General features: G+C 42.4%; 1 protein-coding gene across 1 annotated transcript in view; it reads right to left on the bottom strand.

Moving 5' to 3' along the window:
• TAF4B (TATA-box binding protein associated factor 4b) overlaps window positions 1–27172 on the bottom strand; it is a 127218-nt gene that overhangs the window by 30362 nt on the left and 69684 nt on the right. The window contains exons 13-14 of the mRNA XM_050942084.1: window positions 26267–26323; window positions 6785–6904 (exon numbers count right to left, since the gene is read on the bottom strand). Of these exons, the coding sequence (XP_050798041.1) occupies window positions 6785–6904; window positions 26267–26323 (177 nt within the window). The remainder of the gene's footprint in view (window positions 1–6784; window positions 6905–26266; window positions 26324–27172) is intronic.

The following is a 27172-nucleotide window of genomic DNA, read 5'->3' as shown; positions in this document are numbered from 1 at the left end:
AGGCATTCGACTTCACACCCAGATTAAAGTCTGCTGTGCAATCGCATTCAGCACTTCTCTACAGCTGTGAAACAGACACTATAGCAGGCACTTGACACAACTAGAGCATTTTCTAATGCCCTATCTGCATCTCATCTATAACATCAAGTGGTCGGACAGGATACCAAAACATGGAAGTCCTGGATTGGTGCTGCATAACTCGTGGTGAATCCCTAGTCATACAGGCATAAATTTGCAGGTTGGTCATCTCGTATGTATGGGTGGTTTGCGACTTCCCAAAACCATATTTTATGAACTCTTGAAAATGGGAGCATGTATGCTGGGAGGCTAACAAAAACAACAACATCACAACACTCTCAAAGCTCACCTAAAAGCTGGTCAAGTCTAGCTGAATACATGGGAAATTGCTGCTGATGACAGATCAGGATGAAGGCAGGTGTGTTGGTCTGCGATTAAGTCATTGAGAATAACAGAACAGAAAAAGTCCAAGTGTGTGTGAAGAAAGCAGGCTGTGTCAAAACACGTGGCCGTGTCTGCCCAATAGGCAGACACATCTGTGGATTCCTCATTGGTTTATAGTTGCACAAGATGCATTGAAACAAGCTGACTCATACATCAGCTACGACGGAGACTCCAACGATGACAGCCTCTGAAGAAAGGCTGTTTATTGCTTAGCATGTTGTCGATGAATTAAGGGTATTCTGCTTCTAGCAATAGTAAATGAGACTCAGACCAATTTTTATTTTTCTATACCAAATATTACGTTCTTTACAGTCACTAAATTTTGTTCAGACATCTTGGAACATCAGTTTAGAAGTTCCCAGAGAAAAACAGAAGAGGTTACATTCACAAAATATCTACTGTGAAATTGAATAAAGCATCAAAAAAAGATTTTCCAAAGAATTAGGTATTCTCAGACAAACCACTCCTCTGTTCCCAAGACAACAAATACCACACATGAACATGCAGAGTTGCATTCAAGAAACAGGTTGTTTTCACATGCGAAATTACCTTCATGACATCCTTTACTAATCAGCATGCTAGGATTTAGATGTTGGTCCAACTAGAGATGACATGAGATCAATACAACACACATCAAAAGTTAAATTTATGAATGTGCATTTCCAGTGGAACTTACGACAAATACGACCAGGTTTGTGTCAGTTTAAAAAAGGGTTTGGATGTGAACTTAAAAGTACTGCATTAATGGCCCAAAACACTGTAATATCACACTATTCTCAGCTGTACTTATCTGGCACAGTGCTACCAAATTTTTAATAAAGGAAACAATGGACATGCCAAAGAATGAGAGTGACAGATGAAATATGTAACAGGAAGCCATTACACAGCCTCTTATGCCAAAAGAGGGTTAGCAATTGCAGCCTTGTGTTATATAGCTTTTCCTTATCAAAGGCACTGTTAAAACACAAGAATGATTAACCAAAAAAACTTGGTGGGAAGGGAGGGAGAGGAGATGAAAGTTATTCTAATGCCAGGCTCATGTTTTCAAGTCTTCCAGTGGTGTTACATAAAAAGGCAGATAACAAGCTCACTTGTATATGCAGAACAAAGGCCATTACTGATGTATTGAAGATTCCAAGGAACATAAAATGTACCCACTCAAAAGGAAGATAAGTTATTATGTTTTCTGTGGCCAGGTTGAGCTGGTTCCTCCACCTCACTTGCTCTGAGGGGCAGGATGGCAAACCGGGGTCATGGAGGAGTCTCCTACTTGCTAGGTCTTCCTCCTTTGCTTCTCCAGTTTGATTCTTTCTGATCTAGGAGACTGCTTTACTTCCCTAAGGACAGTCTCTTGTCAAAGGCTGGACTAAGAAAGGCCTGCAGGATGGGAGTCTCCCCAGTATTGACCCAGCTGCAGAAATTAGGCCGTAAGTGGAAAGATATAGGCTCTTTCCATGCATGTCTCAGTTCGGAATCATACACGTGTAGGACTGGAAGAGACTTCAATAGGTCATCTAGTCCAGTCCCCTGCACTCAAGGCAGGAATATGTAATAACCAGACCATTTCTGACATGTTAGTTTAACCTATTCTTTAAAATCTTCAGTGAGAGATTCCACAACCTCCCTAGGCAACTTGTTTCAGTGCTTAACCACTCTGACAGTTACGAAGTTTTTCCTAATGTCCAATCTAAACCTCCCTTGCTGCAATTTAAGCTCATTGCTTTTTCTCCTATCCTCAGAGGCTGAGTAGAATTCCTCCTCCTTGTAACAAAATTATGTATTTGAAAACTTATATTCCTCCTCAGTGTTCTCCTCTCTAGATGAAACACCCATTTTTTTCAAATCTTTCCTCATAAGTCATGTTTTCTAGACCAGGGGTCTCAAACTCAAAAGACCATTAGGACTAGTACATTGGCCCGAGGGCCGCATTTACTGACACCTCCCCTGACCGCCCTTGACCCCGCCCCCACTCCACCCCTTCCATGAAGCCCCACCCCTGCCCCGCCTCTTCCCACACCTTCCCTGCCCCCATTCCAACCCCTTCCCTGAAATCCCCACCCCAGCTTTGCCCCCTCCCTGCCCCCAGGAGGTGCAGGAGGGGTGTGGCGGGGGCTCAGGGCATGGAGTTTGGGTGTGGGGTGCAGGAAGGGTGATGGGTGCGGCGGGGGCTCAGGAGAGGGGGTTGGGATGCAGGAGGGGTGTGGCCGGGGGCTCAGGGCAGGGGGTCGGGGTGCAGCAGGGGACTCAGGGCCGGTGGTGGTGCAGGAGGGGTGCAGGGTGTGGGCTCCAGCCTGACACACACCGGGGGCAGGGCAGGCTCCCTGCCTGCCTGCCCTGTCCCCGCGCCACTCCAGGAAGCGGCCGGAACCTGGGGTAGGAGGGGTGCAGGGGTGTGTGTGGCTGTTGCTTCAGGCACTGTCTCCAGCAGCTCCCATTGGCCGGGAATGGGGAATTGTGTCGGGCCAGAGCCACACTAGGTAAATGCTGGGGGATGGGGGGGAGGGGCCGCACCACGAGGAGCTCGCGGGCTGCAGAAAATAACCCCGTGGGCTGAGACCCCTGTTCTAGACCTTTAATCATTTTTGTGCTGTCCTATTGACTTTCTCTAGTTTGTTCACATCTTTCCTGCAATGTGGCAGCCAAAACTGCAGTACAATACTCCAGTTGAGGCCTGACATTACTCCAGTTGAGGCTTTATCAGCACAGAGTAGAGTGTAAGAATTACTACTCCTGTCTTGCTTACCACACTCTTGCTAATATATCTGAGAATGAGGTTTGCTTTTTTGTCCAACAGCATTAGACTGTTGACTCATATTTAGCTTGTGATCCACTATAACCCCCAGATCCTTTTCTGCAGTACTCCTTCCTAGGCAGTCACTTCCCACTTTGTACATGTGCAACTGAATGTTCCTTCCTAAGTGGAGTACTTTGTGTTTGTCCTTATTGAATTTCATGCTTTCTCCAATTTGTCCAGATCATTCTGAATTTTAATCCTAACCTCCAAAGAATTTTCAACTACGGCCCTGCAAATCTGTGGATATTTGCTTTGTATCCCCATCCAGGGATGTGAATATCCCCACACCATTTTTGCAGATCACAGCTCAGATGCGGATACAAAATTGTATCTGCACAGGGCTCTGCAACACACTCACTTGAATGTAGTGGCTGTTATCCAGCCCTCAGGCTTCAGCTCTCTGAATCAAGCAGCAGAAGCTTGCTGGGCATTCTGGGAGTTCTAGTCCCCAGCTTGCTCAGATACCGGAGATAAACTGCAACTCAGAGAAGGGAGCGTGATACTGTGCTCCTATGCAGTGAGCACAACACAGCATGTGTTAGAACCACTGCAGCTGTGTAGGGATGTCCGAGACCCCCCACACTGGGAGGGCAGTGCTGCACATGAGGACCCAGGATGTAGCTTCCACCCAGAGTGGGGAAGGAAGTACGACTGGGCAGAGCAGGTTGTGGGAGGTCTCTGGGGAGAAGTGGGAAGACTTGGGGGTTTGACACAGCCTTGTGTCACTGTGCAAGATGACCTGTGGAGCTCTTAGCAGAGCCCTGCAAATCCATGGATATCGGAGGACAATTTACGCAGATCGGACGTGGATACAAATTTTTGTATCTGCACAGGGCTCGACTTGCAAACCCTCCCAGCGTGGTATCGTCCACAACATTTATAAGTGTACTCTCTATACTGGCGTAGTCAATAGGCAGACCATGGGCTAAATCTGTAAATTCATGTTAGGACCTGGGTAGAGGCATCCATAGTTAAGTTCTCTGTCTGGATATGGGTGCAGGAGCATCGTTGGCACTGGTGATGCCACCCTTCCTAGCCAAAGTTATTCTATTATGACTCCCACTTACAAATTCCCTCTGAAACTTCTGTTTGTTGTCCCTTGTTCACTAGCTCTCCTTGGTCGCTTAGTCTCTGGCTTTTTAGCCCTTCTCTCCTCTGAAAGAAACATTCTAGAAAAGATGATCATGAGAACTGTTGCTGAATTAGAGGATGCAGCATGAGGGCTATGGAGAGGGAAGGAGGAATGGAAACTGCTTATCCCTTTATTCTTTTACCCCCACCTTCTCATGCAAGACAGCTCCTCATGGACTTCTGCGCTAACATTCTGATCAAAGGTTGTGTCTGCAGATGTCTGCATGTTCAACCAGTGGTGGGGCCTAGTGAGCAAGTGCAAGGAATTAAAAGTGGCATATTTGCTAATTTAATCTGATGATGCTTCCCATGTCCAGACCAAGAGGTGGCCATGTCTCTAGTGTAGTGGCTCTAAATCTTGGGGAGAAGTTTGGCAGCCTCATAAGTCTTAGATACCCAACACAATTCATGTGGCCAGGGTGTATCCTGCCACCATGAGCTCTTTCCCTGAACCGTGGAAGAGATGAAAAAGAATCTTTTCTGCTCAATGTTTCTGATCCAAGAGCACTTTAAAGGCCCGTTTGAGATGACAGGTGTTACAGGAAGGGAAAAACCTGAACAAGACTGGAGTAGAAGCTTGGATGGGGGAATATGGTTCGGAAATGAGTCGGATGTCAGGATTTTTGCTAAAAAACTAGGACAGAAGCCAAGGATCATGTTATTATGGGAAAGTCAATACCACAAGACTATAGGATCACTATATAAGAGACAGCTATGCAAGCTACCTCAAGGAGAGGAACAGATGATGTGTTAAAGGGAGACTTATACTAGGTATAGCTACACTGCAGCTGGGAGCTAGCCTTGTTTCTGCTAGCGGGGTTTGAGCAATCACACTAAAAATCGCAGCAGGGATTTTTGGGGCATGGGGTTGAGCTTTGGCTCTCAAGCCTAGCGGTCAGGAGGGATGAAAGCAGGGCCAAACTGCTGTTAGCATCATAGCTTGAACCCCTCTGGCATGAATCTGTCTACCTGTGCTGTGAGACTCACCTCCACTGATTTACACAGCCATGTTCTGACTCCCTTTGAGGTGCTATGGAACTCAGGGCAGAGGAAGTAGTTGCAGAGAATGCGACACTGGGGAGAGGATCCCACCTTGTCTCACTCCTCTACTGAGCAAGCAAGGGCTCTAGTGCAGAGATTAGGCTTTTGATGAAAGCCAGCTGCTGGAAGTTTAAGAAAGCTGAGATTCTGGTGCAGCTGAAAGAATCTCTATGCCCTACATAAGGGGAATGGTCCACATGCCAAAACAAAAGTATTTCTCTTTCAAGGGCTTAGCATGGTCAAGACCACTCTACTGGAGATTCCAGACACCTTCAGGAGCACACTGCCACAAACCATGTTAAAGGACTTTGGCCTGTCTACACAGATTTTGTACAGGTATAACTACATTGGTATGGGGTGCGATTTTGTAACAAAATAGTTAGCAGTGCAATCTCTAGTATGGATGTAGATGCCTTATACAGGTATTGCTTAATCCCCTTCCTGAATGTCTGCGATAGTTAAATTGGTACAACTTGTGTGTTTAGACAAGGGAACCTGGGTCAGGAGGAAATTACTTGAACCCATTGTCCTGACCCATTGGGGAGCATAGCTTGTGTACCAAGGTCCCTCAGTTATCCTAGGACAACTAGGATTAGAAGCCAGATGCCTCTTCACTACTTTCTGCGGGCCGAGGCGGCTGGTTTTCTCTTCCAGAGACCACCTCAACAGTTTGTCCCTCTGGGTGAGACTCTTCCCCTTTAGGGAAGCTAGGCAGCTAGTTGTCTGTCACAGCCCCAGAAACAGTTACGCTGCTGTCACACATCACCGAAGTTGTGGAGGTTTCCTCTCAGAGATTAAGCAGAGACTCATCATTCTTTTGATTATGTCTTGTAAATACAGTACTCCTTTTACACAGCATGCTCATCAATAGGGTTCTGTGTTGGTCATGGATTCTGTGACTTCCGTAGCGGCCAGTGTGGCTAATCCCAGGGCTGCCCAAGTAGCTGACCCCTGGCCAGCTGGTGCCATTGGCCCCCGGATGTGCCCCCACCCCCAGAAGCAGCCCCCTGGATTTGCCCTTCCACACCATCTTATCTCCCGTAAGATTTAATCATAGGTATTTTTAGTATAGGGTCATGGACAGGTCACAGGCCGTGAATTTTTGTTTATTGCCTGTGACCTGTCCATGGCTTAATTGTAGCATCACTCTTCACAATAATACCCATTATTAGAAACTATATTCAAAATAATTTCAGTTCACAAAAACTAAAGCTTTTAGTATTTCTTTAGTCATTATTTATTTTCCCTACAATATTCAACAAGCCTCAGTGAGGGCTTCCCTCCTTTTTCCCCCAAAAGGTATAGAAGGTGTTCCATTTTAATATTGAATTAAATGCATACAAGACATTACAGTACCTCAAGCCCAGATCCAGGGTTTGGTGAATCCAGTGGTCTCTTTTTCCTTGGCCCAATCGCTGCCAAAGCTGTGAGATTGGCTTCTCTTTGCTGCATCTGTGCCAGCTCCAACTGTTGCATCTAATTTAAAAAAGAGAAGCATATGATATATGGGATACTGAAGAGCCAGTTTTGTTCATTCAGCTTCAACCATTTGATCTGTCTTTTACATAGCTTATAAAATCTGCATCATACATGAGATGATGGCTTTTCAGAAGTTGCAATTCCGTAGTTAGGCCCATTGCCACATTAGTCATTTTAGGAGCCCAGCAAATGCTAATCCCACTACATGCACCATGGCATTGTCCTTAGGTTCAAGTGTTTTGGGAAGACAGCACCTAGGATCAACAATACTACCAGTGATATCCCTGTTGATCTTCAAATTCAGTGAATTTTGCTATTTATTGATTAGTGAGACAAGAAAAGTTTTGGCTCAGAACCAGTTTAAATGGCCAAAATTTTTTTTGAGAGTTGAAGGTTCTCGATATTGAGAATGGGTCACACTGTACTCAGTTTCACAGGTTGTTTCCATTTCAGGTGACCAGATATCCTGCTTTTAAGGGATAGTCCAGATATTCAGGACTTCTTCTCATATAAGTGCCTATTACCCTCCATCCTCTGTCCTGATTTTTCACACTTGCTATCTGGTCACCCTATTTCCATTTGAGCAAGCAAGAGAAATTCCAAAACATAATGTGTATTTGACAGCATTCATTTTGACTTCAATTATCTGAAGCTTAATTTTGTGAACCAAAGGCTTGTGCCCTGACACTACTCTAAATGTCATGGGGACAGAATACATGGATCAGAGGAATTTTCAGGTGACTGAGGTTTAATAGCATGCAGGTAGCACTTCAATTCTCTCAGTTAATTTTTCAATACGTCAGGCTTTTTTTAAAAAAATTTGTATGAGATGTTTAACACTCCAGATACTTATTTTCAGTTGTTCATGAAGAAAAGAACTCCCTCAAAATAAGTCAAGACTTAGAGAACAGATTCCATGATTAGCTGGTTGGATTAGTTTAGTCAAAATGATGACTAACAAGCTTTTTAAATATGCTGTCATGCTACCACGAAAAATCACTAGCAGTTTTTAAAAATAAAACTAAAAAAGTTTCATATAGCAGGGCAAGTACTGCTGCTTCCCAAGCGTGTTGAAATATTCTTGTTATCTATAGGATGGTGGAATAACTCAAGAAAACAGAGGGGGAATCGGCAAAGTATTCCCCCCTTCATCCCCTGGGGGAGGAATACCATTTATAGCAAAAAGGCAAAGCAGAAAGGAAATTATTCTCCAACTCAGGGTTCAAAACGTTCCCTGACTGCGAAGCCCATGAATTTGATATTCTAGTCATGCATCAGCTACAGTTTTTTATATTAAAATGGCAACACTTTCTTTCAAAGCCTAAGAAATGCTCAGCCAAAGGTGAATTCCTTACAGAGTTTTTGACTGCTCAGTTCAACCACTGCATACAAGGAAAGAAGCTATACTTCTCATCTCACAAAATTTCACTGGAACTTTTTGTAGTCTGCTCACATTTTGCTGTTTAACTACAAAAAGAGCATTTATTGAGCTCGCAGCGCAGTTGAACACACTTGCTTTCCCCCACTTCTTTTTAACAGGATATTAGAGTTAAAGAAGGGGGCTCCTTAAAATGGGAACTTAGTATGCCAGCAAAAAACTGACATCTGAATTGGCAACCAAATATTACTCTCTTATTGGTCATTTATACCTTTTCAGGTAGGACTAAAGTGATCCACAACAAAGTAAAAAGGAAATATTACTCACCTTGTGCAGTAACATTAGTTCCAGCTACGCTCTCTTATGGGTACACCATTTCAAGGGCTCAAGTGGTGCACATGATCAGAGATTTCTAGCTAGCAGTACCCGTTTGACCTGCACATGCACCTTATGCCTCTTCATGGCAGACACAGACTGTAGCGGGGTACACAGACAAACTGCCCTCATTTCTTTCTCTACTTACTCATTCCCTAAGGAACATCTGAAGCAGAAAGGGAGAAGGGTGGGTAGTGGAGTACCCATAGGAACACACATCTGATAGAACTACAATTGCTACACAGGGTAGGTAACATTTCCTTCATCTTTGAATAGTGTCCCTATGGGGTGCTCCACTTCAGGTGACTTCTGAGCAGTATCCCAAAGAGAAGGGAGATTCGGATCAGGGTCCAGAATTGAAGACAATACTGCCGAGCCAAGTGCCGCAGCAGATCCGATGGAATGACGCAGGGCATAATGCTTCGAAAACATAAGGCCTGAAGTCCACATAGGGGCACTATGTATCTCCAATATGGGAACATCTTTCAAAAATGCTGTAGATGTTGCTTGCAATCTGGCTGAATGCACTTTCACACCTGGGGAGGTGGCAGGGAAAGGAAGGCTGAGCACCCACAGACTCATAACAGACAGGGATACTTTCAAAATGGATATCAGGTGGTCTCTGAGCAGAAACAGGAATCCCTTTGATCTATCTGTGAAAGATATGAAGTGAAGACAATTTCCTTAATCACTTAGTCCTATCCAGATAGAAGGGCTTTGACTTTCTAATACCCAGGTTATGGAAATAGGCCCTCTGGGTGGACAGTAACACTTCCCCCAAAGAGCAACCTTTTAGCAGCCAGTTGTCAAGGTACGGGAAGACAAGAATCTCTTCCTGTCAAAGGTAATTCATCAATTACTGCCAGAATGTTCAAACACACCTTTGGAGCTGAAGAGAACCACTCGATACTGGAAGTAATCTTGGCCTATAGTGAATCATAGGTATTTCCTGTGCAATAGGTGTATAGTTATATGGAAGTAGGCACTGGTAGGTCAAGGGATGAAAAAAAATCGATCCCCCTTCCTGTGGCAAAGGAATTATAGTTGCTAGAGTCACCATCCTAAACTTTTGACATTTCACCAACTTGTTCAGCCATCTTAGATCTAAGATCAGTCTCCAATCTTCACCCTCCTTTGGTAATAGGAAGAGAAGAACTACCAGCCCCTGCAAGGGGAAGGAACAGATTGTATTGCTCCTACCTGGAGAAAAAAAAAAAAGAGTCCCCCTCTTGCCTTAGTAGATGCTCATGTGTGGGTCCCTGATGAGGGACAGGGTAGGGGGGTGGAAACAAAGAAGTGCCAAAAAACTGGATCGTGTAGCCCAGTGTTATGACCTCCAAGACCCACTGGATCATAGTGATCCATTCCCAAGCCCTAAGAAATGAACAAGGTTGTCCCCAAAGAGAAGGCAGGGCTAAAGGACAGAACTGCAAAAATCAGAAGGGTGAGAGGATTTGAACCCACAACAAACTTGTCAAAACTGCTGTTTAGATGATGCCTGGGTGGTGATGGAGGGTGGTCGGGCTGCTTTCTTCCCCTGAAACCTGTCTCTTTGGGCGGCTTTTCCCCATGGGTCTGCGATACCTCAAGAACTGAACAGCGTGTGACCTCTGGGCAGTCTGTGACCTACTGAAACATTTCCTGCTTGTAGGTGTATAGATGCCCATGGAACATAGACCAGCCTCTGCATATGCAGAAAGACTGCAGGAGTCATTCATAATCTCCGAGAAAAGCTTACGACCAAAGGGGAGTCCTCTATAGGGTTCTGAACCTCTCTCAGAAACCCTGAAAGTTGGAGCCAAAACACCCTGCGCATAACTACCACTGTGGAGAGAGATCTGGCAGCAATGTCCATAGCATCTAGGGATGCTTGGAGAGCTCTTCAGGCCAATAGCTGAGCCTCCACAACAATGGGCCAGAATTGCTTCCTGCAGTCATGTGGCAGCTGTTCAATAAAGGCCATGAGCTTGTAATTAGTCAAGTTGTATTTGGCCACGATTGCCTGACAGTTCACAATCCAGAACTGCACGGTCACAGACAATAAGACTTTTCAAAAAGACCCAATTGCTTTTGGTGTTTGTCATGGGAGTAGGTCTCAAAATGTGGCTTATACTGTTTGTTCACTGCATCCACCACTAGGGAGTTAAGTGGGGATGAGAAAAATAAATAGAATCCTTAGAAGGCACATAGTACTTCTTATCCACCCTTTTTCACGTTGGTCACTAACAGAAGACAGGATACTGGGCTAGATGAAGTTTTGGTCTGAGCCAGTATGGCTGTTCTTAAGTTCTTAGGGGCCGGCATCTGCCATACCTTCTTAACGAGGCTCTGCTGGATCCGGCTAATAGGTAGCACCACTCTGGAAAGTGTTGCCAACTACAAAACATCCATCAGCTTGTGCTGCTGATCTTTGACCTCCTCCAGAGGGATCTGCAGAGCACCAGCTACCCTTCTAATGAGATCCTAGAACAGTATGAAGTCGTTGGCGGTGGAAAGTGGGAGAGGCACAACAGCCTCATCCAGCAACGACGACGAAAATTGTGGTCTCATGTGTGACTACCTCTTCTGCCCTAGCCTCCTGCTCCTCAAATGTCTCCTCCTGTCATGCAAGGGTAGAGAGAGTATGGGAAACCTTGGCCTCCCTGAGGGACAGTATCAGTAGTCTGTCGTATTGTTGCCAATAGGCAGCCCACAGGTCTCAATATGGCCATGGGGGGGGGTGATGTACAACGTTGGTTCCACCATCCTTGGTGAGCTGCAAAGTCCTCCTTGAGCAAGGGTAAGTGCCTGAAGGGGTATGTAGGAGGAGAACCCCCATCCCCCGACACTCAAGGAGATCAATTGGAAGTCATCCTCTTCCTCTACATCTTCCCATAAGGGGGCAGTCACTGAGGATGGATGAGAGTTGTATGGCATGGAGTGGCCACTCAGAGACCAAGGTCTCTGTACTGAGACATGCTTGGTACCTGGCCAGCAATGGGGACCCCAGTTCATCCAACACCAAGAGGTCCCTCGAGTATCAGAACTCCTGTGGCAACAAAGGACCCCGGTAGCGACACCGTAGCTGAGATTGCCATGGCTGGAGACAAATGTACCAATGATGATAGGCATACTTCAGGTGTTGTGTATGTCAGACACTGAGGGCACTTCACATACCCACCCCTGTATAGACTCAGTGTCCGCCATGAATAAGCAGAGGGTGCATGAGCAGGGCATGGGCACTGTTAGCTAGAAATTGTGGACCAAGGGCTTGAGAGGTGCATAAGCACCTGCTGTGGAGCATCCATAGGGACAGTACTCAAAGAAGAAATTAGGTTTATGGCTCTTTATGTACAAAGGCAGAAAGCTGTGCTTAAAATGCATTTCCTGGTTGGTTAGGGTTTTGTTTTTTTTTTAAACATTAAAAAAACTTAAATCTTGTCTACCCTAAAAGCCTTTGATAGGTTATCATCTCCAGTGCCTAGTGCACATTTTGAAAAAAAAAGTGATGTGTCACAAATTCAATCTTCCTACCCCAGCACTTGTTTGTTGCTCTTCCACCTCATGATTAGACCTCTTCCACCAGCAAAACACAGACTTGACATTCCTAATGTTACTAAGGTTACAAACAGTTTAAAACCCCAAGTCATTCACACAATACACAAAGAAACCAATCCAAATTTTAAAAAGATTTACAGCTCACCTTATCTCCTCAGAAAAGTTAAACGATGTTTCTACAGCATTAGCTACCATATCACACTTACATATTTATTTCTATTTTCTTGTTAAATGTCAAGTGTAATAGTTTGTTCATCAGAACTTGCATTTTGCATGCTTTGCTTCCATTTTTCAGTAGTGTAGACTAACATTTTCAAGAGTGTTTAAGAGAGCATGTTACCAGTAAAGTTTTGCAGTTGCTTAAGTTATCTACAGCTGCCTTACATAAAAACTTAATATTTGCGATGTGTGTTTTGGAAAGAACACAATTTTAAAAAATAAAGAGATAGACGTAGAAAATACTTTCTGAAGTCAAGAATAACTCTCTCTAAGCTGGAAAGGAGAAAACAATTTAGATCAAAGTAACTAAATTGAACCTTCACTTAGAAGTTCAGCCAAACCTCAAGATTTGAAAAAACTCAAATAAAAATGAAAAATATTAAAGTTTAACCACTTCCTGGATTCATTAGAAGCTATTAAAAGCCAAGGTTCGACAGTCAGCTGTTGAATTTCCAAACCCGTTTCTAAATCTAGGATATTCCAAAAACAACTAAACTTGTGGGCAATAATCTGAGCTGAATTTCACAGAATTGTATATCCCTTGTTTTAACCAGACATTCCTATCAATACATTTTTGTAGCAGTGTTTTTCATACAGAGGTGCCACACTGTACTTCACAAGCTCCAACAGTACATTTTTGGGAGCCAAAATAATCTTACCACCTTATAAGTGAAACTGGCATTATATCCAACTTGCTTTGATCTGCCAGAGTGCGCAGCCCCGCCCCCCCGGAGCACTGCTTTACTGCATTATATCTGAATTCGTGTTATATCGGGTCATGTTATATCGGAGTACAGGTGTAGTTGCTTTCATCAACTGATAGCCAAATAAAAGCAATGGACATTATTTCCAAAGATGGTGCCTAAAGTCAGGGAGTCTAAGATGCTGATCCTATATTGAGATGTGTGGGTGCACCCATGCACAGCTCATTCCAGGATCAAAGCCTTAGTCTATAGTTAGGCTCTCCAACAAGTGGCCAGATTTTCAAGGTGTTTTTGTTTTGAAGTCAATTAATAGTTGACATAAGCTGATGACAACAAGACAAGCAGGATATGAGTTTCACAGCAACAGAAAAATGTATTGCCCCTTCTCACAGATTTAAGATTATTAATTTGGACAAAATAAGTGGCCAGCCAACTTTTACTTTGATAGGCAGTGATAGTAATGACAAAACAAGAGCCAGTGACACAAAGAAGTATGAATGAAATTGATACTGATTTAATAGAGAGCCAGTCAAAGGTGATGTGATCACCCAGCTGGCTACTGGTGGAAACAGAGGCTGCTGAATTCTGTACAGTGCATGAGTAATTCCATTAAAGAGTTAATGGAGTCTAGAAGAGACATTCATCAATTATCCCAAGAGACAGATACACCTTTTGTCATCTTGGGTGAAAGTCACACCTCCCTACACCAGCTAACCTCCCTCCACTCTGGATTGGGAATTCCCTGAGAGGGAGAGAAGGTGCTGCTATCATTGCCTACCCACTGCTGGGGGGGAAGCAGGTTCAGCAGAAAGTGAATTTCTTTAACATGGTGAATTGATGCATCCTTGGCTACCTAACATCTACCAGCACCACTTTCTAACACCAACTGTTGCAGGACCCACCCATTTATGAAAAGGAGAGTTGAGGATGCTTTCCACCACTTCATCCATCTGCACTCAGTCCACAACACATCTTCCACCATAGGACCAACAAAACCAGGCAGAATCTGGCCAGGATTTGAAGAACAAGTCTCATTCTGGCTATTTTCTGGAGATGAGAAACTTGTGCTCTAGTACAAAGAAACACCAATTGTGAAATACAATGCCAATATAAACTTCCAGTATAAATGCCCATAATCCTTGTAAGGGACTGAAGGAAACATTAATGAAGAGTATCAGAGGGGTAGCCGTGTTAGTCTGGATCTGTAAAAGCAGCAAAGAGTCCTGTGGCACCTTATAGACTAACAGATGTTTTGGAGCATGAGCTTTCATGGGTGAATACATCCAACGAAGTGGGTATTCGCCCACAAAAGCTCATGCTCCAAAATTCCTGTGGCACCTTATAGACTAACAGACCTCTCTGCTGCTATTAATGAAAAGCACCATGCTAGCAGCCTAGCTCAACATACTGGTGAGTCAACTAAAAAGATTGATTGAAATATATTTAGTTTTTATAAGTGTACAATATTTGTGACTGAGTGTTGTGAGAGTAGTGAAAGCAGAATGGGAAGGAGAGATTCATGAGACATGAAGATGGTATTGAGACATGCCAGTGAACAATCACTAGTTTATTATTCCTGCGATACAGTGGTCAGGAACAAGAAGGTCAGAGAAACACCTGAGTTAGATTTTTTCATTTCAAACAGATATTTTTGTAGTACATCCTTGAGTTATCAGAAAAGTGGAGGAAAGGGAGAAATGGAACGGGGCTTATAGTCCAGCATGAAGCAGAGTAAGAACTCCCTTTGGGTGGCGAAGACTCAGAAGTAGTTTATGTGGAAGCTACAGAAGGAGTTAGTGCTTGACTGAAGGGTTTCTTGGACTACCAGACTTCCATTTGGAATGGTTAGACATCAACATCTTTGAATGAGGAAGAGGCAGTGTCCCAGCTAACCCTCTTCTCCCAAATCCACTTAAGATATGCCCTCTAATCTCTTTCTCCACTACCTTTCCTGTCCTCTCACCTCTTCTAAAAACATCCCAGACCCCTCTCAAAATACAGACATCATGCTAATCTTCTGAAGTGTCTTTAAATCTTTTAAAAGGCAGGAAGCTGCATTTAGTATTTCAAATATTTTCATGGACCCTCTATTTTTCTATCAATAGAGCCTCTTCCTATCCCATTTCAATTAAGATGAGGGATGTGCCGTTACTCAGCGCCACACCCTTATCCATTGTTTTCTAGGCTATAGAGGATATGAACGCCTTTCAAATTATCTCATCTTGTTGGATCCCATTACCAGGAGATGGATGATTGATGATGCATCACCACAATAATGTTCACATGACAGCCATCAAAACTGGCAAGCTCCCTTTCCTATCCTGACCTACACGTCAGCCACTGAAATAGAATATGCTGCTGCCGCCATTATGCCACTCCATGAAGAATGATGATTTTGTCAATGCTACTCAAAATTTATGTCTCAAAACAGCATAAAGGTAGCAGCCTTTGAACCAGAAGCAAACCACAAAGTGTTCATGCACATTTTCATCTCCTGGAGTTTTACTTTCACTCTAAGAATTATAGTACAAAGATCTCTAAAATCCTGTACACAAAGATCAAATTGCTGTGAAAATGTCTCACAAGTTGCAAAACAGTCTTTGTTGCTGCTGGCCTTTTTAATAATAAAAGTGGGTTTTAAAGTCTGGTCTTGCAGCAGTAAGGGACTTCTACGGTGACACAACCATTTTAGTTAAAAAGGTACCTTTTTTTGATTTGTGCTGCAGGTCAGACTAAGTCCCTCCTTATAGTGAAATGGCATTTGCAGCATAGCTGTAATCACATAAAATGAAAGCCTCTAAAATTGACCTCTCTCTTCTCCACTCAATTTCTCTACTAATAAAAATATTACCTTTCCAGCTCATGGAAATTGTACTTCTCACTCTTGTGAAGTCTTACTCTCCACATTTCAGTAAAATATGCAAAGCCTCTATCCAATATTACACTGACTACATTTTTGGTAACAATACATTTTGAAAATAAAGTTTAACTTATGCAAAGACCAGAAATATTTCAGTTACAAGACTCCAGACTGGTGAAAATGCCATTTGTTATGCAAAGCATTCCCAAGGTTGAGATCTTTGGTCACAATGGTGAGTAGAGCAGGTTGCTTACCAGTGGTCTCCCATCAGTCCTAGATCTGCTAGCCACAGTTAGGTGCCTGACGAAGGAGACAATTTTTTCTCTTCATTATTACCTAACAGGTTGGTTTTTTTGTTTTGGTAATTAAACAAAGCAAAAATAAATACTATAGTACTTGTCTCATAGGCAAAAAAGCAGGGCCATCTGTTTCCAGAGGCAGGTACCATCTTTGTCCCATTGGGCAGGAGAACTAGAGTAGTATGAAGTCACTTATACCTGACAAAAGGAAATGGGACCTGGCTTTTCAAGAAGTTTCCAGCCTGCACTCACTAAATAGAAACCTCAAAAGCTGCTTCAAGTCACACTGCCTTCCAAGCAACATATCCAGGGTCTTATGAGTATGAGTTTAAGTTGTCTAATAATTCAAATAAGATGGTCTCAGGTAAACAGTCACCTTTGAAGTACTTCATGAGGAGACTAATCAGAGCCCTATTTCACACTGGGTGAATGTGGATAGTTATGTGCTAAGGAAGAATTGTTTGTTGTAGTGTTCATGAAAATCTGTCTGGGAAACTGGAAGGGAAAAACCAATCAGTGTATTGTTAGTGGACCGTACTTTTAACTAACTCACAGATTGGTATGTCATGTCTCTAGTGAGAGATTTATGTTATTGAACTAGGTCACATTGCCTCAACTATATAAGAAAAAGCTATTGAACTCAATATTTATTGTGCTTACAATTATTTTGGTCATATACACACAGAATACAGGAGTGAAGTTATCTTAAAGTGACAGGGAAGAGGAAGACCATGCTTTTTGAGGATCCAGAGAGCGTTTTTACTGTTCTCAGGAGCCCGTTTTTTCCTATGCTACCCAACATTTAGGATAGTTTTGCAGAAGAGGCAAAGTGTGTAAGAGGAGCAGCTCTGAACAGCACAGGGTAGATCAGAGGTTCTCAACCTTTCTTTCTGAGGGTCCCCCTCGCAACATGCTATAAAACTCCACGGCCCAACTGTGCCACAGCAACTGGTTTTCTACATATAAAAGACAGGGCTGGTGTTAAGGTGTACCAAGCATGGCAATTGCCTGGGACCACATGACACATGTGCCCCTGCGAAACTACATTGCTCGGGCTTCGGCCCCAGGCGGCGGGCCTTTGGCTTTCTGCCCTGGGTCCCAGCAAGTATAACACTGGCCCTGCTTGACAGACCCTCTGAAACCTGCTCATGACCCCCCAGGGGTCCCAGACCCCTGGTTGATAACCACTGGGCTAGACAACAGGGTAGCAAATAGGCTATGGTTATGGGAGGATAAAAGGCAGCACTTTGGCAGATATCCTAGTAGAAAGGTCAATCCAAATCCTCAATTCTGCATGAGTGTAGCACATGACAAAGTACATACAGAAAATGTGACACCCACATACCATGAAAATACCCTTCTACACAACTATGGAAGGAGAAATAGGAATGGAAAAATCAAGTGCTAAGGAACACTGATGTGGACTGAACAGAAAGAGCAATATAAAGGCAGTAAGGAGTATGCAACTGTTTGGATGCGAACAGACAGAACAGTATGGAAAGGAAGCTATACAAGGAACAATTCTGGGCTTGGTTTGGAGTGACTTAAGAAAAATGACTGGAAATGTACAGGTGTGGGATCGACCAAGAGTGGCCCTTACACAGACGGGTTTAGTAATTAGCAAAAGAGGGATAATTTCAGCACACCAAGTTTAGAAGAACATGGGAAAAAAGACAGGCTATATCAAACGATTTAAAGCATCAGAGGAACTGGCAGCAAAGGAAACTGGGGAGGGCTGAAAGGCAAGTTAATGTATGCCCAAGGGTTATGCATGCTATTCTGCAATAAAAATGTGTTCAGAGTAATAAAAGCAGTAACATGGATCAACAAAAATACATAGAAGGCTTGAGGAAAAAGGAGATGGCGGACAAAGGCATATGAAAGAGACAAAACAAGGTAGAGAGGACTGTTTCAGTTTATAGAATAAAGAGAAATTATAACAAAATAGGTAATCACAAAAGAGTTCACTCAAATGATCCTTTAGTTTTTCTACTCATTTTAAAAGGATTCAGTTCTCCTTTTAAGTCTTTTCCATTGCTGTATATTGGCTGTACATCTTGAAATTCTAAATTTTAACTGTCTTTTTTTTAAACCTATGCTGTTTATTCTAGATACTGAAATTACTTTCCTCTCTCTCACACATTCTCATTTCTTTTTATCTATATATTCTACCTTGCTTCACTTAAAGGCTGAGGGATGCAAGGTGTTTAATCTCCTTCTACCTTTCATGCATCAAGTTTTCAGAAACTTTTTGCCCCTTCTTTTGAATGCTCTTCTTTATTGCCTTCTGCTCTAAGATATCTACCTACCTTCTCCATTCCCTTTTTCTGCATGCCAAGCATGTTCCTATTTTAAAATGTTTATTTTACTTTGCCTCCTCAGGACCTTACACCAGCTCTCAGCAAACCTAACCCATTGAGCACTGGAGTCTTTACATTTCGCTTGTTTTGTAAGCAGTTTTCTGACCTGCAAGGTGAATGCCACATTCTTTCCAGCAGGAGAGATGGAACTTTAAGACTGTGAAACTAATGCATTTGCCATCTTTTCTTTCTTGCCGATGATGCAATTTCTCCCTCCACCTCCTTCCACCCTAACTGAATGTTTTGATTAGCCATACAATATGTTTCTACTGGTTTTTAAGAAGTTTTTTTAGAGTTAAATACAAGATATCAGACAGTATATGGTCTGAAGTGGCTTGGTGTGTAGCTCTTTAAAAAACTATTAAATAAAGTTGCATTAGATTATATTGTGGATTTTTTAAAAAAATATTTCATAGACATGGCTTCAGTCACAAAGAAGTCTAAAGTAAATGCAATCTAAGATTTGCCCTACCAGGACAGATGTTTACTCCACTATCCTGACAGTGGCTATAACCAGATGTTTCAAAACCAAGTGTAAGACAGTTACACAAAAACCTGCGCAGAGAGATTTTCTTCCCAAATCACTGACCGGCTTATGACCCAATGTCTGAGGATTTAGATCCCTTTCAGAAAAGAACGTGTCTAATCCTTTTCTGAATCCTACTAAACTCTTGGCCTCAAATATCTTCTTGTATTAAGTTCCACAGGTTGATCAGGTGTTGTACTTAAGAGTATTTCAATTTTGTCGCATTTCAATGTTACAGACGTGCCACTGTTTGAGTGAAAATTGGAGCACTTCATTTACCTTCACTATACTGTAAACATCTGTCATGTCATCTCTAAAGAATTTGTCAGTGTTCTCACACAAGTTTCTCAGTAGCTATTTGTAGCATCCACCCTTGAACTCCTATTTATGCTACACATTTTGAGAAAGAGTGGCCTGACTAAAAACAGCGTCCCATAAGATAGCGAATTATATAATATATTCAATACTTATTCTTTTTACACTGAATAGTGTTTGCTTTTGACTGTTGAGTATTCAGCAGTAGCTTGCTTTTAACTGCCTGCAAGCTTGCAATAATGGGGAGGTTTTTTTCCTGAGAAACTAGTTAACTTAAAAACCAGCAATGAGTATCAGTGGTTACTTCCCATGTGCATTACACCTTGTACGAGTTTCATCTGTCATCATGCTGCCCAGTTACTTACCCTTGTTAAGTCCCTCAACTCTTACCTCATCTTGAGATAGCTAAACTGTGCTCTGCAAGTTTTGCCATCTCACTTTTTACATCCTTTCACCAAATACATTAAACACTGGTCCTATTACAGAATTTTGGGTATTTCCATTTTTAAACCTTTTGCTATGTTGAAATTTATTTATTCTTACTATTTTCTCACTCTTCACAAGTTTATAACCTACAGCAGTACACTTTACCTCTCGGCCTGTAATTAAGGTATGTCTACAATGCAATACCACACTTGCAGTAGACTTGAGCTCACAGGGCTCAGGCTAACGGGCTATTTAATTGTGGTGTAGACATTTGGGCTCAGGCTCAGGCCCAGGCCCAAGCTCTAGGATACTCTCCCCTTATGGGGCCCCAGAACCCAGGCTCCAAACTAAGCCCAAACATCTATACTGCAATTAAACAGCCCTGAGCCTGCATGAGCTGAAATAGGCCAATCGTGGCAGTTTAACTGCAGTGTAGACATACCCTTAATTTCCTTAACAGGCTCTCATGGTTGACTGACAACGACTTCTTGATAACCCAAGATGACCCTAAACGATCCCCCTTAAAAAACTATATGTACATTTGCTATCTTTCAGTCCTTCAGGATAGCTGATTTTCATAAGGTATGACACAGTGGCTCAGCAGCTTCATTCCTAAGCTGCTTCAAAACACAAGGATGTACACCCTCCTATGTGGTTATGTTTCATCCAGCACCTCTGACACCTCAGTATTTTACTGTGCCTCATCTTTATTTCCTCAAAGAATAGCTCTCCAACATCCTCTGTGGCATGTGCTCTGTACTGCACCCTTATAATAGTTTTCATTTGTTTCAGCTTCATGAAAGTGTGAGCACTTTAATTTTTGTTTAACAGTCAAATTTGCTTCAACACACAGATATCTGACTTCTTGGTGGGTGGAAGAAATGCTGAAGTCCAGATCACATAACCGAATGACTAAAGCAATGGTCCAAATGACTAACGCCATAGTCCAGCTGCTATTGGAAGATCAGACAGCTGGTGGATGACATTGTGATGTCTTCAATTTGTTTCCATTTCCGCCATCTGCCTCTTCCAGGGGTTACTACTACATAAAAGAGGTGGCAGTGAACCGGAAATATGAGCTACCTTGAGGAAGAGAGTCACCACTGGGAAAAGGAATGAGCGGAAGAACAGAACTAAAAAGTGGGGCACCACATGCATGGGAACAGGAAAATCAATCAGCAGGGAAAATAATCAGGCAACTGGGAAATTTTTTTTTAAATGGGAGTGAATCTGTAGAAGGGGAACAGATAACCAGAGTCGTAGAGCAAGGGGTGGGGTGGGGATAAATGGAACAGAGGTATGGAAGGAACATGAAGGAAAGTGGAAATTCAGTAAGACTAGTTTTGAAACTACGACAAATGCAAATATTAGTAACTGCTAAAATAAGTTAGACCCTCTCCTACTACTGTTTCGCTGAAAAAGGTGCAGCAGCTGCCACAGTGATTTTAGGTTAAACTAGAGAGCGAGGAGACGGTTCATGCAAACACAAGTGCCGGAGAGATGGCCACCGAGACACTAAAATGTGGGACATACTATTAAAAGCAAAAGAACTCCTGAATTAAAGAATCGCCATTTCCAAGGTCCCATGGCATGCACACAAGATTTCAAAAAAGAAGGGAGAGAAAGGGAAGCTCGAAAGATGAGATTTTAATTCAGATGCACAATGAGCACCACATAGGACAAATGTGCTGGAATTTTCGGTTCGCATGAAGCTCATGCATGCTCATCTCGTATTATATTCCTGCTCTTTAGTACGTCCATGTAAGTCGCATTGGAATAGAAGGTGTCCGTGGACTAGAGACCAATCAGCACACTGATATTTAAGAACATCTATCATCTGGGAATGATACAAAGTTACTTGCACATTTCACTTTAGGGAAGGGAAAAAAGTTAAACTAAATAGTTAATTAAAAAATTAAACTAGAATAGAATGGGGAGTGGCAGAAAAATAAACTAGAATGTTAAAATCCAAAAAACAAGCATCAGAGTCACAAAAAGGAGGTTTATACCCCATAAGCCTGAAGTCAGAAACTAGTGGGAAAGCCATGAACAATTTACCCAGGCTTTGGGAATGCTATTACACAAAAGGCTAACATACAAGGTTAGTAAGTATAGTAGAAAGCACAAAATTCTTGGATGGATAAAGGAGTAGCTTGAGGCATGCCCAATAGCAGTCTAGAAAGGAATGTGTACTTTCTATAGGTGATAATTTGCTAACAGGTTTGGTGAAGGAGGGAAGTAAATAAAGGATCAAATTTAGTGTGGGCTAGATAGACAGAGCAGGGGCAAATAGGTGGCTGTTATGTAGAGAAGATTGAGGAGTGAGGTCAGGCCAAAAAGGTCAGGGAAATTATTTATAATCTCATTTATAAAAGCACATGTCCACTGCCCAAGTCTCTGGATGCACTTACAATAAAAAAGTTATAAAAAGATGTTGCAGCCAGCTGTGGGATGAGAGCTAACCCTGAATTTATATGTATTCACCATTGTGACAAAAACCTGCAAACCCCCCACCCTACCCCCACTTAATCTCTAGGATAATGAGCAGATGGCAGGTATAAGTTTACAGAAATGCAGGTTGGTAGTCTATAAAACAGAGGACAGAATTGAGGGTGGTAAGAGGAGAAAAATGAGAGGGATAGCGTTTAATGAATGAAGAGCACAAAGTGGAAGAATGATACGTTATTAGGACTCCGTGACCTGTGGCTGATCCCAGGGCTGCCCAAGCAGCTGGCCCCGGGGACAACTACACCAGCTGCTGCTGGAGCAGCCCCCATCCTGGCCCCCTAGAGCAGCTCCTCTGTCCTGGTCCCCCAGAGCAGCATCCCAGCTAAGATGTAGTCAGGGGTATATAATACAAGTCATGGACAGGTTACGGGGCTATGAACAAATTCACGGGCCTGTGACTTTTACTGAAAAAACCCATGACTATACATTGTTCATAGCAGGAGACATGTCATTTATGAAATACAGACACTATGGCCAAGATTGTCAAAAGTGACTGGCTATTTTGGATACCCAACTTCAGGCACATTCAAAACTGTGATTTCCAGTTAGATTGGTACTGAGTACTTCCTTAAAAAAAACCCCAAACCCCCAAAAACAACAATAAAAAAACAGGCTCCTTAAGGTGTCTCGAGTTAGGAATCAAACACTGAAGTACCCAAAGTCACTGGTCACTTTTGAAAGCCTTGGCCCATGTGTCTAAATTGTTTGACAAAGTCTTATTATGCCTCCATTTCTAAGGCTTCCAAACCCAGAGTCCAGTCCTCTACAAACTGTTTACCAAACTTTGGAAAACTGAACATCCCTTCAGGAGGGTTCCATGGTTAGTTTCATTTTCAAATCCCTCCTGTGTTAAAGGCTTACAGCCCATGGTTTAGACCTTTAATGGAAGGAAATTGAGTTGTATTTTAACAGGCCCTTTCATTTTTATTTTGTAGCTCTTCATGGTGTGATCCTTACTCCTTTCTTCTATGCTTGGATGAGCAGTAAATAGTTAAAACTCTTGACATTTAAAGAATCACTGACATCCAAGTTACCATTCCCCTTTGAAATTAACAGGGCAGTCCACATCTCAGTACTACTGCCACTACTCAGAGCTGTCATTTTAAAAGATGTCTCTGACACCACAACAGTTTTTTTTAAAAAAGAAGTTGTTCTAACTGAAAGCTGGAACGTTGGAGAACAATTGAAAGGCCTGCCTGTTCCCTGCCCCTCCTCACCCTGCCAGTCCTTTGCATCCCACTCTTCAGGGCACACAGCTTAAAAGGTTCCTGGGATGTTGAAGGCTTCCAATGCTGCAGGGTTTTTCCCTGCAGGTCACTTTCTATTACAAACTTCGGCTTTTTAATTGTTATCTGTGATCTGATCCAGAGACTCAGGAATTGCTCCTGCTGTGAACAGTTCTGGGTAGCCACCGTGACCTCTCCTTATTGGAAAGGGTGACCTGGAAATGGCACTATCCTTGCCTACAGGTGTGCCAAAGCCCCACAGATGCTCAGGTGTTTGGGGTCAGGCTACACTCAGGGTTTGACAGGCAAAAAGGTAGTCTTGGCCATAATGAGTCTTTTCAAGTTTTATTCCTTAATTACCACAGAAACCTGTCAGTACCATAGGCTCTTGGTTGATTTCTCTCTGCTCTTAGATTCCATTTGTGTTTGCATTCAGCCCTCTTCAAGCTTTCAGTAAAGAAGTACCAGAATGGACCAGCTGTATTTGGGCTCAATGCAACACTCAGCCCCAGAATGGAATCTGTTAAGAGAAAAATATCCTCGCTCATTAGGCTGAGATAACAAGCTGCATTTGGAATCTTATGAAGCTCTGCTTAACTCATTCTTTAAAAGGACATTGGAACGGTAGAGCAGCAGGCAACCAGAATCACACACTGATGCAAAGATCTCTATTATTCAAAGAGGTATGGCAAACCTATGCCTGGATTCTTTTGATGGAGCGGTAATTAGAAGAAGCATTCAGCGGGGTGTACAAATTTGATGGAAATATGGGACAGATGGTACAAAGGCTGTTTAAACTAATACAAAATAGAGGTCTAAAGGACATGAACTCAAATTAAGGAAGGGCTGAGCACTAAATTCAAGTGGAGTGTCTTCTCCACCAAGGTCCCTTCTTGATGGTTTACTAATAAGTCATTTTAAAGAGAACCGAACAAAATATTCAGGACTAATACCATCTAACTTCTTTGATTCCAATTTCCTATTGTAGTGTAGGATCTTCAGGTTCTTGTACAACATTGAAGGAGAAGAGGCCAGGAACTATAATCAACTTCTTACATACAGGTACTTCTAGGTTGCAATACTGAATTAAAGTCTCCCTAAAAACCAATAAAGCACTGTGTGCTAGAAGTTATCTACACAAGGTAGATAACGGAAATCAGAATGCAACCATACAAACATTTAAGAGATACATTTGCTGCAATCTCAGTGACATGAGAATCAATTTGGAGAGAGTATTTAGGCAACACTGCCACTTGCAAATTGTAAGCTTGACAATATTCTTAGCACAAGATGAAAAAACCCCAGCATAATAAAAGCAAGTTCTCCCTTCTGCCCTTCTTCCCTCTCTCATTTTATGCATTTCTCTTTCTTCTTTGGTGGAAATCCAGAACATTGATTTTAGGACTATTTTACTGGATTTCCATTTGTTTTGCCTCAGCTCCTACATTAATCCAAACAATAAGGGCCTTTAAAGCATTCATAAATAACCTGCTAGTGCTGCTGGCACCTAGGAGTCAAGTGCAGCAATGTTAAGCAACAACAAATTTCATAGTTCAAAAGGCACAGTTAAAGAAAAAGGTTGCTCAGAAAAAAAAAAAATCACTCATTTAGCACAAAGATCCTTAAAAATTGCATGAAATCAGTCAAGTAACTATAGAAACCAATTTCTTCAGCTCTGTATCACACGTCTCACACCTCAATTGTCTTTATTATCATCTGCTGTCAGATCCTTAATCAGAAATGTGAACAGGCTTGATGATTTATTCAGCAGGGAAAAGAATCTGTAGGTCAAGTGAAAAATTTCACACATGCACACACACTCTTCCTCCCCTCCGCTTCCCCCAACCTTAGGTACATTCATTTCATTCTGTTCCCAGTAGCTCTGGGGGCAACTCCAGTGAGATCCAATATTAAGGCTCAATTAAAATAAGCTCCAATTAGTGGAGCTTTTTTCTCTCAGGCTAGAAGAGTCAGGAAATGGATATTGGGAAATGTAAAAAGTCAGCTACTGAGAGGAGGTTGCAGACATAAATGAACTTATTTGTTGATTTCTACAGTTGCTATGCAGAGGCCTCTGGGAGTAAAAGCTTAACCAGTCTAAGCTATAAACTAAAACCCCTGCAGCTAAACATGAACTGTGTGAAACAAGGGCTCCATTCCAGAACAGAAAACTGCTGGGCCCAGAAAATTAAAAGCCAGAGGCATTTTCCATTTAAAACTAAATCCCAGTACCGCCTCCCAGCCAAAGAATTATAAGCAGTATCAGATTTACAAAACGAACAATTACCCTGGAAAAATGTAGCCTATTGTACAGTCCCAGATGCTAAATCTCAAAGTTTCTTTTTTTTTTCTAATCCCACATTATATTCCTACTAAGTGTATGGCTGTAGTTTACAAAGAACCATTTCTAGACAGGCCTAAACTATGAAAATTAAATGTTAGAAAGAGCTCATAATTCATTGACCTCATTTGAAGTACTGCCCTTGCCTGCAGCAGTTCCTGTCCTTCCCCAAGGCCTCTGCAAATGGTATGCAACAGCAAAATAAACCCTGACCTAATTGCCAGGGGAGGGCTGCCAACCTTCCCTCAAAACACAAAGGCAAACATGGTAACTTGAAAGTCCTACCTCTTTCGCTTTCTGCTTTAATCGCAGCTGTTCTGGATCTTCTTTATTGGAACGACTCTATTAAAGGAAGAGGAAAATTTAACAAATTACTAGCATCTAAACACCGCAGCATCCGTTAAATATTTAATAAGTGACAATTTTCTCTTGTGATTGAATGTCTTAGCTCCAGGGGTGAACGCCTCAATCCAGATTGGCTTCTCCCTCCTCCCCCCAGCCTCTCTCCTCTTCATCTGGGCCTGGCTGCCTCTGTTCTAGCCTGGAGGAAGCTTAAACTGAAAATGATGCTAACGCTGTCAGTCAGGTCCAGTCTAGGCATGATGTTCATGTCAGCTGCAGACACTTAAAAGGACAAGAAGTAGAGAAGAAATTGCTTTTGTTTAAGTACAGTGAGATCCTAGTAAATCTAGATTCCATACCCACCCAAGTGATTCTAGAATATGGGCCCCAGACTTATCAGTTCTTAAAAAAAATAAACACACCTAAACTGAGCCAAGACCATATAGTCACACTCAGTGGTGCAGCATTTACATGTTTTGTTTATGCTCAAACAATTTTAGCCAGAGCATAGGCCAGAAATGGGTCACATATTGGACTGACCGGATTGCAACACACACAGCTTGCCAAGATCACACCTCCAGAACATCACCAGAAACAGTGGGGACAAACATTTTGATGAGGCACGGTGCGGAGTATTGAGAAAGGAAAGCAAGTTGGATCCAGAAACAAAGACAAGTGGTCAGATTAAGAATACAGAATAAATATGGCTTTATGTTCACCAGCAGGACTGCATGAACCAAAACGTGGCCTTTAAGTAACTACAACCTTTCGACTATGTTCCTTAAAGATTTATTTTTATTTCTGTATCAACAATCATGATATTATGTTTGCTGAGCATACGTTGTTCTT

This window comes from Gopherus flavomarginatus, chromosome 2 (assembly GCF_025201925.1).
Source record: "Gopherus flavomarginatus isolate rGopFla2 chromosome 2, rGopFla2.mat.asm, whole genome shotgun sequence".
In the NCBI taxonomy this organism is placed as follows: domain Eukaryota; kingdom Metazoa; phylum Chordata; order Testudines; family Testudinidae; genus Gopherus; species Gopherus flavomarginatus.
The sequence above is the reverse complement of the archived record's forward strand: the minus strand, read 5'-3'. Positions and strand labels throughout refer to the sequence as shown.